This window comes from Ooceraea biroi, chromosome 2 (genome assembly GCF_003672135.1).
Source record: "Ooceraea biroi isolate clonal line C1 chromosome 2, Obir_v5.4, whole genome shotgun sequence".
Lineage (NCBI taxonomy): Eukaryota > Metazoa > Arthropoda > Insecta > Hymenoptera > Formicidae > Ooceraea > Ooceraea biroi.
In genome coordinates, this window is record NC_039507.1 from 1,754,553 (window position 1) to 1,768,438 (window position 13,886).

Consider the following 13,886-nt stretch of genomic DNA (forward strand, 5'->3'; position numbering starts at 1 on the left):
GTCGATACAGATATTCAACGAGAAATAGAGACGCGGATCTTCGTTACAACAGAACGATGCGAAATTCATCAATCTCTGTTCAATTCGGAACGATGCTATCTATTTTTTGCGCGCCGTGCCGCTTCGTTGTTTACGAAACTGATTTCCGGGTCGTCCTCGGGCCATGAACGCAGTACAACTGGAATTTAACGTAAATTCTGCCGATCGCGGTCGTAGGTTTACTCGGATTTTATTTCATGCAAAGTTACACCGAAAAATATGCTTGCGCTCAAACGTTTTTGCTTAAAATTTGCATGCTCCAATGAAAGTTCCGCTCGGTATGCTTTAAATAAATTATGGCGCGGTTGGTGCGTAAAATATGCGAAAAACACAAGAGAGTGATGTTGCAAGCATTCGTGCGTTCCGGCAAGCAACTCAACCAAAGTTAGGAAAAAACGAAAAAAAAACGTCAGTGCGTCAGTGCGTTGTTGGATAATAATTACAAGAATATGAAGAAAGCAAATACGCATTACATTGTGAAAGCAATCGACACGAAAATTTCAATCATTTATATAACACGCGAACTGAATGATTGATGCGTGAATACAAACAAAATCGTAAATGCGGTACGCCAATTACATGAATATTTGTCGGATCAAATCTATAATCTGCTGCCCGAAAACTCAATTCGGTCAAATCAGGGCCTCTGCGAGCGAAAATATTAACGATGTTTAATTTCCATCCGAATCATGTTTCGCATAAATTAACAACAAAAATAATATTTTATGGAAAATCAGTGATTTTTGATTGGTGTTCGTGAATGTGCTCCAACATTCAAATTCAATATTTAAACTTGCGCAAATTTAGCGCCGTATGGAGCGATCGTATAAGCGAGGATTTTATCTCGATGAAAATGCAGCTGTTTATGTATATCGTTCCTCCAATAGAATATCATCAAACTACCGGTATTCACACGTGCAATCGTATGTGCCGTATCAACGGTGGTATTCGTGCCGGCAATGACAATGATCGTAAACCGATTTAAGCACGTTCCACCGACGAATGTTAATCCAATCGTTATCATTACACGGACTATAAGTTATGACGCGGAATCTAATTAGGAGCCTAGATATAGATCGTGCCGCGCGTAATCATCGAGTATCGGACGTGTACCACATTACTGTATTATGCTAGAACATTGTAATCTCGAAATGGATCGCGCAAAATGTAGCGTATGTTACGTGCGTATCATTCGTGTGGCTGCGACTGACTAAAGCATCTATCGAGGACGGATGCAATTATCCATAATGAAACAGGTCACAAATCACAAGCGAACTTTGGCGATTTCCGTAAAACAGCAATAATGTCGTCTGAAAGATTCTATACAAATTCCATGGCAGTAAGACGCTTGCATCGTGTCAAGTAGTACAATAAACAAGAATATACAATAAAAACAATAGACAATTCAAGACAATTATAAAAGAATCCTTACATCATCCAGAAAAATATTTTTAAATTTACGTTTGCAATACTGCAGTCTTTGTTTGTCACGTTCGCTACTCATTTCTGATTCCCCGTTATAAAATCATCGACTCCGACTCCGTCGCATGACAGATACACGAGTACGGCGAGCGCATTACGAGATTACGGCGCAGAATTAGCGCGCTCCGTTTCGCCGTGTACATTATAAGCCGGCGATTTACGGAGCACTTGAGCACGGCTCCGCGATGCCGCTCTCGAAAGACGCGATCAAAGGATGGCATTCATAATTCGCGACGCATCGCGGTTTGACAAGTGGTTGCGAGCCACCGTGGGCTCCCACGTGTCGACGCTTTCGTAAACGAAACGCGCTTAACACTTTAACTTAACTTGATTTCACTTCCTTACGCGACAGGCTTTTAGACGGTTTAATATCGTCGTCGCCGCGCCTTTCTTGAAAAGGCAAAAGACGAGGGCGTTAATACTGTGCTCGTTAAATACTGGCTACATTACGCCGGCATTATCTTATCGTTACTTGCGAGACTGCGGAGGACGGAAGGCACCCGGACGCTCGTCGTCAACCACGAAATCTTGGCATGCATGCGCCAGCAAGGTCGCGTCGTTCCCTTAACTCAATTTGCGGTGCCGTTTACGGTACGACTTTCCCGCCGGCTAATTGGACGCGCCGTCTGTCGCTGTTATTGCGGAAGTTATAGAATAATCATCTTCCACGTTGTTATTAAATTTCGGAGCGACAAACCGCCGCAACGGTCATTTATAAGCTGTTGCCATTAAAGGTGGAATTTCCGTAGAAGAATGTGATTGATAACGGAAATGTCAAATTCTGTCTTTAGATGCTCTTTTGATGTCTATCAGTGCTTTCTATTCTTACATTCGACATTGGAAATGTCAAAATTTAATTATGAAGAAATATAAGTTGAGTATTGTGTTGAAGATAAGATATTAAGGTTGCGCCTATTCTGACCTCACGATGAACAACAGATAAGATACAAAGTACTCACCTCGTAAAATGTAATTTTGGTAATTCTGGTCAGCTTCGCTGCTGACTTTAATAAGGCAGGCGAGTCCGTCATTTTGCACGAACTCATGCACCAGATCCTTGTCCTCCTGCGAAATTGAAATTCACGATAAGTCAATTAACTTAACGCGACGACAACATTAATCCATGTACACGTATACATTCATGTAATACTAAACAGAAATCATTTACGAAAGTGCTTTTCTAAAGACCTGGATGCATTCACTGTTGCTAGATACACTTCTTAATTGTATCAGAACTGAAAGCTTTTAGTGCACAACTTGGAAAATTATCGCGCTATATCCCTTAAACGTTTGTGTTGCGCATATGATTACTTAACAGCGCTGCAAGGATCAAGAATAAAATCACTGTAAATTCTTTCTTTCGACGCTGATCAATATTGAAGGAAACAATCGAATGCTTTCAATTATAGTATTATATAATTGCCTGTTGAATACTTTTCTATGTATAATAAATAACTACAACATTTTTTTCTCATGTCTATCTGCATTTGAGAGAGAGAAACGCTTTTTATATTTTTTATATTGTTCTCCAGACAATCCAATTCTTGATTTGTAGCAATCATCTCAGTATACTAAGCAAAATAATATTTTGCGGCGTTTTCGCGTGTATGCCGAAGCATAGCGAATAAAGTTGAAATAAGTCACGCGGCCGCGGAACATCCAGAAGAACTAACACGCGGTTGCTGATATTCGATCCTGACAGCGATGTCACGATAGCGTGATTTACCTCTACATTACCACCTAAGCCCAACCCGCCCTATCGTGCAACCGGGGTTAAATGGAATTAGTTATGCTGCTCCGGGCGCAAAGTCGCGGGCATAATGGAAAATCTACGAAGTTTGATTAAACCACCTCGTTTCCAGGGCGTCGCGACGCCGTGGCCCGTTTGCGATCTCGTCGGACTTCTCTGGTTCGCGTACTTTGGTATTCTCCCAGGTTTCCCTCCTCCCTTCTCTTATCCCTTTGCTATTTCTCACTCTCTCCCTCTCACACACACGCACACATCATGCACATTCTTCTCTCTCTCTCTCTCTCTCTCTCTCTCTTGCCAATCCTAAAGCGGAGGAAGTTTACACAGGACTTAGGCATGACGTAGACTCGATTAGCCCGATGGATTAAGAAGCGAGATTGGATTCGTACCGATGCGTTTCCTCAATTTCTGTGCTGTGAGGGAAACTCGGAACTGCGACCAAAAGGAGAAGGACAAGGGACGCGCTCGCTTTTGGAATCCGATTCCTCGTGAAATTAATTATGAAATGTATTTGCACAACGTACCGCGGGTAGATTAGATACCGGGCGGACGTGCAGTTGATTTGCGCGACGGTAGATTCGATTAGCTTCACGGACGGGCGAAGGAAGAGGGTTGCAGAGAACGTGCAAGAATATGAGAGATACGTGATTGTGGCGAAGGTTGAAACCCGATAATAATCGGAGATAGAATCGTTAATGCAGGTAAGATTTAATTAACTCGTTCGACGATAGAAAAAATTAATTCGCCGCTTCTAATAATTTTATCTTTCGAAGTAGAGGACGACAGCTACACGGACGACACACAGCTCATGCTATGATCATATGTAGATCAGTTGATTTATACATGTAATATCAAATGATAAAAGGCGATTAATTTGAGTAAAATCCAGCGAGCAGCAATGTAATTCCATTGACACCTTAGCTTTCGTGTCGGAGATACCAGAATTTTTCCCTTCAAAGGGATAATACCAGAGAATCGCTCACGGAGAAAGTGGCACACGATTGCAGAGTGTTCAAAAAGGAAAAGGAGAAATTGGCCAAAATTGTTATTCAATAACAAAGTAAGGTTTCAAGTACAATAGATTTATACTTTCAAATATGAAACATTTAATAATAGAGAGTTAGCCTCTCAGGTAGAGAAATTCTTTAAGATTACGGGTTAATATATAAATAATCTTCTTATTTCACGGTTTATCATTAGATACCTCCGTCAAGAATATATTATATTCTGCAATTTAGAAAATAATGCAAATCGCGCAAGAATATGCTATAATACTAGTAAGCAAATATACATATGTAAAACAATCATCTATTTCTTACTGCGTCACTGTTACATAACTATGATTAATTCTAATTGATGTGCACATTAGAGCAAGTTATTCGTGATCAGTTTATAAAAATAAATACAATAAAATATTTAATTAAAAGTTTTCTTTTCGTTGGAGATTTATTAGGAAGGAAAAGGAAAAATGTCTTGCACGTTTTGAGCAAAGAGGGAGGAAGATGCACTCGCTCGGACCGCGCCATGCAAATATTTACTCGTCGAGCGAGTAGCTTTGCGTAAAAATATCCTCCGCTCAAGTTCGTCGCGCATCCCACACCCACCCTGCTCGCATTCAAGGGTCTAGTGCCATTCTCTTCGTTCTTCTCGCGCGATCCTACTCATTCTATCGTATTGCGAACTGCAAACCCACCTGAAAGATCTGCTTGAGGGAGAAGAGAGCCCGTCGCAGCTCGCGGCCCTCGCTGTTCAGCAATTTTTCTGCAACAGACAAGCAACACGCAACCATTTATTATAATAATACCATGCGCGCCATACCGCCGTCGTGGGCGCGCGCGCGCATTGTTGCGCGCGTCCAGACCGACGGACAGGGCCTCTTTCTGCAAGGAACCCCGTTTTTAGATCACGATACTTAAAGCACGTCGTAATGAAGAGGCCGCGTTCACCATGGCGACCTTTTGCATCCCCACGATTCCATGCGCGCGCGCGTAATTTTATATAAATTGCCGTGAGATTATTGAATCCTCTCTATCCAGCAAGATCGAAAACTTTTAATCTAAAATTTATTTATTGTCATTTCTGTGTGCGAAATAAGAATAAGAATTAATGTAGCGCGATGCCGACTAGAAAAATGGAATACTTTATGATAGTCGTGATGGACTAATAAAACTGCGTAAATTGTGTAATTTTGACAAGAGTGAATCTTTCTTCTGTATAAATTTGCAATTTTCTAAATTCGAAATCCATGAAATAAACTAATATTGTATCCGCTTGCAAACGCTATTCTTGGAAACTCCGCTGTCCGAATTCAATTACAAAATAATTGTATTTACACTTCCGGCAGGTGCCACTCACTGGAAAATTTCGATAAAAATTTTATCACGCAAACGTTTTCATTATTCTCCACAAAGCTCTTTTTTCCGGTGATCCATGCGATTGGTAATGAATCGCGCGAACGCGCGTGCATATGCAACAGCAAATTCCACTGCGAAACATGTTCTCCGTTCCCACGAGGATTCATGATCTCATTGAGAAGTCCGCCGTTTGACTCTTCCCTCTCTCATGTGGGTTTGTTTATCGGGCAAATACTAGCGTACGATTAAACAGAAGCTCGTAATTAAGTCCGATCAATTTTGCACGCCGTATTCCCGGCCGAAATCTCCGGCTGCCCGTCTCGTCTCCGCGTCTGTTTTTCTTTCGACATCCCGCGCGCAATCCTCTTCCAATCATAGTTCGCGACTCACTGTATTACTAATAATTGAATTCCATTCCACCGGTGGTGCGGCACGGCAAATTCAATTTGCCGGCCGCGCCGGGATTTCCCAGTTCTGCCGCGAAAGTTCACGAGAGGTTCGTCAGGATGACGAAAAAAGGAACGAATCTAGTGGAACGCGTTATCGTGCGAGAATGCCAATATACCGTGAATGTATATGTATACATGCATACACATACATATATCCATGAATGCATATCCGTGAATTGCGATGGCAATTTTGCCGGAAACAAGGCAGGGCAATCGAGAAAAGCCAGGAGCATATTGGTGCAGCGTATTAAACGAAAGATGATTTCCGGCTGTACGATAGCACGATGATAAGCGTAATTTATTTGTTCCTTATATTAATTAGTTGCATATTTTTGTACGGGATGTTCTGGGCAGAGCGATATGACGTGACACGCAACGCCCCAACTTGTTTCGCTGTTATATTCATCCAGAAAGAGATTTGATGAATTTCGTCTGTAAAACTCAGTTTTTTGCTGAAAATTGATTCTTAGATGCCACCGCTTATAATACGCTGGACAATAGCAGCGTTCGAATACAAAGACGATAAAAATCCTCATTCGTCACGATTCCATTTGTTTTGCGATTTTTTGCGTAACTACGTCTTTTCGCCTACCCGAGTCACGGTTCGCGGCATGGCAAACCCAATTCGCGATTTCTTTCGCGGAAAGAGAGGCCCGGTGCGACTGCATAATCCACGTTTATCACGCGATCTTCAAATGCATAATGCATGCCGAAGAGAGACGGTTCTGAGAGACAGAGGGACAGAGAGCGAGCGGAGACGAGCGAATGGAGAGGAGCGAGCGAGAAGGAGAAAGAAGGTAGATATGCAAGCAAAGGTAATTAGGAGCTCGCTGCAGGGTACGCGAAGGAATCGACGAGAAGGATGACGGGGTGAGGAAGAGAGAACGAGCGACGCGTCTTCTAAGAATAGCGGTCCCAAGGCCCTGGGGCCCTTGGTCCCTCCGTAATCAGTGACCATATAAGCAAAAGTCCCCGTCTACCTCTTCGACCCTTTTTGCTCCGTCTCTCTGTCCCCGCGTTGTATCTTCTTTTCGTTCGCCAAGCAGCCTGACCGACCATGCCGTAACGCGCCATTGCCATTGCTCATAGATCCTTCTTCGTTTAATTTTTTACCGTGATCAGATTGCAGTATTAAATGACTGCTTGCGCACCTTATACTATCCCACACGATCTACTGACCTATTTCCAAAGAGAGAGAAAACATTCATAAAAAGATGACGTAGCTGCGTCTATATAAAAATTCAATGCTTTACGTATTTTAAATGTAATTATACCGTATTGGGTATCTTTGCGGATATGTAAATGCTGATAACTCTCTAATATTCTCGTAACATGGAGAACCTGAGACGAACATCAATTAAACGACGTCAAAGGCCAGTGTGCATTCTCAGAGAATTAAGGAAACGTTCACTCAAATAGTTATACCATTATTTCACAGAAAGAATTGTTGCAATTTGGATCGCAATCTATGTAGATAAAGCATGCGAAAGATACTGTTCAATGATTAAACTAATTGAATTAATTGGGATAATTGAATATGCATGAAAACGTGACAATGCATTTCGTTTATCATGTAATGGGAAGAATTACATCACAGCATTTTATATTACATGTTACTCGTTGCTATCTTTATCCAAGATTATTCATTTGATAGACGACGCCAATTGGCACAAAGCATTATTGTAAGAGCAGCCAGAATAAATAAGCAACAAAATCGAAAACAATTTAACTGCTACACCGTCGCAGTTAAATTCGAATCTATTAAACTAATTTTCTCTGCAATGTTATATTGTTTGTTTTTTTAACTTTTATTTAAAAAATAGAATAGTCACAAGAAAATTGCAGATAATCATTATTATACAATATTTAGATACATAATTATATATGCAAGTATAAAATATAAATCAATCAGAATTATTTCTAAAATTCAACTAGTCCTAGTCACAAAATTAAAGTTGCTATAAAACATATATATGATAACTAACCTTTTATTTCTATCATATAGACGTATATCGTAAAAAATAGTCGTAAAATTATCGCAATACTGTTTTAGTTAGAAAGAAAAGAAAGAGGAGAGCAGATTTTATTTCTACTTAATTACGTAAAACAAAGTGTGCAGAAGTATGCTAAAGGAGTTTAGGTGGCGGCCAATAGGAAACTGAAACAAGTTTATTAAAAACTTGGCGAAAATTCTGATTATATGCTAAGATATTTAACTCATTTCACAGCCGACCAAACACTATTGCCAAGTTGCTCGGCGTGTGCGAAATCCGAATCCGTCTGTCGCGTGATATGTGAAAACGTGCTCTCGTGGCACGCCTTGCGTGCTATGCAATGCGTTCGGCTAACCGGCCAACCGCGGAATATTTGTACGATTTGTTCGCGAGCGAAATAGAATCGCGAAATTATCCACCGCGGAATTTCGTGGCCACCCTTGATAAGTAGATCTCATACGCGCGCACGAGATCTACTTACGCTGATGAAGGGATGAAAGGCGATTAAACGTTCGATGCGATGCGAAAATGTCAACAACAGCCTTATAAGGGCAATAATGACGTATTATTTTAATGTTTAGCAAATGTGGGGGTTTATATAAAATTAATTTCGCGCATATTTATCTCTCGTCCGTGCAATTTGATCGTTTAAAGAGATTATGCTGTTAACCACGTAATCATATAGTATTACGGCGTGGTTGCGTTGGATTGGGATAATGGCATATTTTCCCGCTCCTCTTTTTAGAAACAAATTTTATACAAAATTTAGAAACGATTTCTCCTTGCCGCAAGCTGGAGAAGACATTTACCTGTGGCGCAGCACAATATTAATTAGTATTAAAAAATTAGTACAAAGTAATGTAATATTACTTCAAAATACTTAAAGATTTACAGATGAGGTTTTACGAAAGATCAGTAAACAAATCTATCTTTGAAAAATCGTTTACTACATAATATGTTTTCTTGTTCTCGTTGTTCCTCGAGATGTTTTCGTCTCCTGAAATAGTCGGCGCCTATCCAAGCATACAAAAGATACGTAATGTTTTACGAGACAGGATCGTCTCTTTATTACTCGTCTTTCCCTCGAAAATAGCCAGGTTAGGTCACATAGGAAGAAGCAAGACGAAAAAGGACAAACAGAGTTTGTGGGGACCGGAGGTACACGAAGAACCGTTAAAATATGTAAAACGGCACGGTCCACTTCAGCTTCCGCTCCTCCCTCTGCCCTTTTGGTACTTCTTTTTTTCTTCGCTTATTCTGTACCTTCGATTATCTCCTCTGCCGTCTTCGCGAGGTTCAATGAACCAGGACACGGGGCAGGCAGGTGTACCCGATGCGCATAATCGCTCGCAAATTTTATTCTTCATGATATTCAGCATCAGTGGAACGTTCTACGAAGATTTCTCGCTATTAGGGAATGCAATATGAAAATCTAAATTCGATCGCACATAAAATGTCTCTCATATTTTCAGCAACGAATTCTTTAACGTCACGAGTGAACAAAATGCGAAACGAAGGGAGTTTTTATTCGACATTACGTGATTAAGTACCGTATGTCATAGTCGGTGATGGATGGTCGCTGGGCCATGATAAAGGATTAGCTTGATTTTCGCAGGTACAGCATTCTGCACTCAGCCACATAGTCATTACTCTACTAATTATCAACAGGCAACGAAGCTCATTGTGTGCGACATTGTATAATTATGCCTTGGCGTGCATTTAAAATGATGGGCTTACGTTTTGCAGCTTGAAATACTATTATGATTTTAATCATACATTCGCAATTCATTGTTTCTGTAACTATTCACACCGTTCGGAATCTCATAAAAATCTCATTAAATTAAAAAGTTACTTGCACTTTTACAAAAACAAGGATTTAAATCTGCAATTTAAAATAGTAAAAACTTAATTATAAATAGTACGTGTCACATATTATGTTACATAGAACTCGAAAATTCGAAAATGTATAAATTGTGATAATCACCATATTTGCATATCTGTACTGTTTCAATTTTTATCATGATTAAGTATACATAAGTGTTAATCCAGGAATATCAAATATCATCGAACAGCAGTGTTAGTATCACAATCAGTTCAAGTTATTTACATTAATGATACCCATCCATGTGTAAATCCGAACCTCTTGGAACTATGATTAAATATGTGTTGCTATTCATCCATAGATTGATCGTATTATCTCTATCACAATTACGTTGCTATTGTCGATGAACTGAAACCATATAATTGCGTAACTAAAATATATAATACTAGCGATTTAATATGAAACACATCTTGTATCAAATTATCTCACGTATTGTATTTATAATATAGATAAATAGCATAATGTGTAACATAGGATAACATAAAGAAATAACAGTATCATGTATCCAAGATACAAAAATTAGAAGAAATCGCTTGAGAAATCCGCACGTAAAATCTCTTGGTGTTAATCAGTCGCTCATCCCGCGTACGCTCGTCCGCCTTCATCTACGATCATCAAAACCTGATGCTTGACAGCATCAGCGTTTCAGCTGGTGGAAGGTCGGCGTCGTTGGTGAACCGAAACAAGTGACCGAGTAACTAGAACGAGACTCGACCCGATGCTGCCAGTTAAGGGTCGAGGAATCAGCGCGCGCGCGTGGTCGGACACGGATGATCCATCCAAGTGGATCGTGGGAGACCCCGTCGCGAGATATGAATCGAGAATCCACGACGATGATACTCACCTATGATGGTGTGAACCCTCACGGACAGCTGGGTCCTGAGAATGATCGCGTTCTTCCGGCTGCAACAGAAAGAACAAACAATGCCGACCGATTAGTATGCGCGTCGAAATGCCGATTGTTGCGTGTGTGTTACGTATTAATATGTAATTAGAGGGAGGGAGTAGACATGACAGGAGCAGGAGATGGTCCCATTGCCCCACTAAAGCGCGCTATTATTCCTGCTGCCGCGGATGGATGCCAATTAGCTGTGGCCGCAAATTAATCGCGTTCGGTAATTACTTAATTAGGGCTCGGCGCGTAGCACGCCCTCCTTAGGCCCCGTACACATCGTGCGAACATGGACGAAATTATTTCTGGATGTATATCGTACGGTATATTGGACGTGAGCGTGTCCTCAAATCTAGATTTATTAATTTACAATTGTAATGCGGCCTTTGTTCTGATGTAATAGAGCACAATAACCTGGTAACGCAGTTATGACGGATTGTTTCTTGTATCAGCCGGCTGAACAACGGACGATTCACGAAGCCAATGTTAATTTATAACCAGATGCTCGTGACAGAAGTGACCCTAATTGGAACATCTCCTCTCTCTCTCTCATCATGAAATTTATATTATATATAATACATTTTTATATATTATACAATACAAATTTGTATTATATATAATACAAATAATTATTCTACATTTACGTCTATAAATGCGATATCATCAAGTTTTGCAGTTTCTCTTGTAATTTAATACAACTGTAAAGTCAACTTGATACAAAATTATACAATAAAGTTAGAAAAATGGCTAGATTTACAAGTATCTGTGAAAATTCTGTTCCAATTGTCATACAACTAGGATGAGCTAATCAATTGATAGAAGATTCAGCAGCAACACCGGGCGATTGTGTACGATGCTCAAGAATCTCTCGTGGAATATCAATAGCAAACCCGTCATGTGATAACTGTGATGGTACGCTATGTTATGCGAGCGCCCCAATTCGCGAGAGAATTGCGCCCGATAATTCCGGCACACAAATACAGCTTTACAGGGCTCGACGACAACAACGATTATAAATTGGGTTAGAGTGGCGCGAGACTTGGCTTCCCCGTGCATATACCTCACCTCACCTTGGACGGCGCGAACTTTAAGGCCCTGCGAACCTTCCCACGCCACGTCGCTGAGAAACCGCGACGACCGTGTAGACAATGGCTTTCAGAAAAAGAAGGAGAAAAAAAGAGGCGACGAAGAGTCGCCGTCGGCATAGCGGCGATGGTTGTGGTGGCGATGTGGTGCGCGTAAGTAAAAAAAAAAGGTTGAATATACGCTCGTTAATAATGTTTCCGCTCGTTAAATGAGGGCGGCGGAGTGCGATTATATGCGCGCCCTGAATTTCCCACGGATAATGACGGCCGCGCAACAGTATGTTACACGGGAAGAAACCCTTTCGGATATCAGCCAAGGGTACGAATATAGGACGCAGCAGGGCAATTCCAAAATGCAGCACTTAGAGCGCAGAGCTTACATTAATAAATGCTGAATATAAAAAATGAAAATTAAAAAAATAAAAATTGCTACAGTTTTGACATGATTGATTCTTGAATCTGCAAATAGTATGAGAATAATAAAAGAGAAAACGAATTTTTAATGATAAAATACATTTGACACATAGTGTCATACGTTTACGTAAATTTAATAAATAAATTGGTTGAAATGGAACGAAAAATTTTGTATTGCTATACGTAACGTGTTAAAAGAATGAAAAAAGAGTGAAAAAAGAAGCAGTTTTTATTGGGAACGAAGTTTTATGAGATACATAAATCAATTAACAATTAATTCTTTAAACTAATTTTAATGGATGGTGAGATACATTTATTTAACTTTATGAATGACACGCTGGCTTTTACTGTAATCGGAATCATAAAATAATGACAGAGTATTTTATTAGCTATATAATTGACAGTAACGTATATGTATATTTAATAATCAAACACACATAAAACTTTCTTCGTTAATTAAAATACGCACAATAGGAAATAAATAACACGAAATAAAAATAGCCATAATAATATTTTACATATTATTCGCTCGATTGAATTGCGATTCGCTATATTGAATTGCGCAAACAAAATAACACATAAGAATTTATCATGTGTATAATAATAATTATAGTCTTCAATAAAATTCAATGTAGTAACTCAAATGTTCCACTAGGCGTTAATAAAATCGGTTGAAATATTACTAAAAAGCAAAACTCCAAATTTTTTCTCCGTTTCAATTGTCTGAGCGTTGCGAAAAGTTCGTTTAAAAACGCTCGATGCATCGCGCTGAATAATATATCATCGGGCAGCAAAACAAGCAACCGTCGCGTCGCAACGTGACGATGTTTCAGTGGCAACGACCGCGAAGAGTTAACAAACTCCAAAAGCAAAGTTGCGCGAATAAACAAAAAAATTGCAGGCATGGGGCCAAGTTCAATGCTGTAATACCGGTTGTTCCGCTTCCTCCAAAACATCCTGTTGCTATCCTTCGTTCCAACTAATCCGCGATAATCTCCTTCATAGGAATGCAATAAGGATTCATAACGATTATCTCACGATAAACCCATGATGAAATACGTGTCGCAAACGCTTAATTCTTTCAATCTTACGATTCTACTGATTGTCGTGGCATCATATCAAATGTTCGTGATTTAAGGAAGTTTTAGTTCCGCTACTATTATTGCCTATATCAAGAGAAATTTCTATAATTAGATTTGACTTTTTCAGAGCTGCGTTTCTTGTCACTTTGATTCTGATGTTTCATAGACATTTCAGTGCAGGGAAAGAAGCAATTTAATATTTAAGACAAAATGTTGTTTAATTCTATGCAATAGATAAGATATATTTCATAAAGAAGCATTTGAGACTTATATTCCTAATTCTTACAATTAATAGACGAAGATATCTCTTTAAAATTCATGACGAGATTTTTCGAGAAAAACAAAAGAATTTAGAATCCCGTGAATTAAAGCTGAGATGCATTCTGACCTGTCAATTGTGCATGTAGAGAGACGAAGCGTCCAGACCTTTCAATGTTTTCGCATATGTGAGGATGCACGGCGA

The 13,886-nt window shown here is 39.8% G+C and overlaps 1 protein-coding gene across 5 annotated transcripts in view; it reads right to left on the reverse strand.

Moving 5' to 3' along the window:
- Window positions 1–13,886, reverse strand: part of LOC105287966 (FH1/FH2 domain-containing protein 3) — a 134,410-nt gene that overhangs the window by 27,550 nt on the left and 92,974 nt on the right. For all 5 annotated transcript variants that reach the window (XM_026967869.1, XM_026967870.1, XM_011353869.3 and 2 more), the window contains 3 exons: window positions 10,795–10,853; window positions 4,965–5,032; window positions 2,481–2,586 (listed from right to left, as the gene is read on the reverse strand). In XM_026967869.1, coding sequence (XP_026823670.1) covers window positions 2,481–2,586; window positions 4,965–5,032; window positions 10,795–10,853 — 233 coding nt within the window. The remainder of the gene's footprint in view (window positions 1–2,480; window positions 2,587–4,964; window positions 5,033–10,794; window positions 10,854–13,886) is intronic.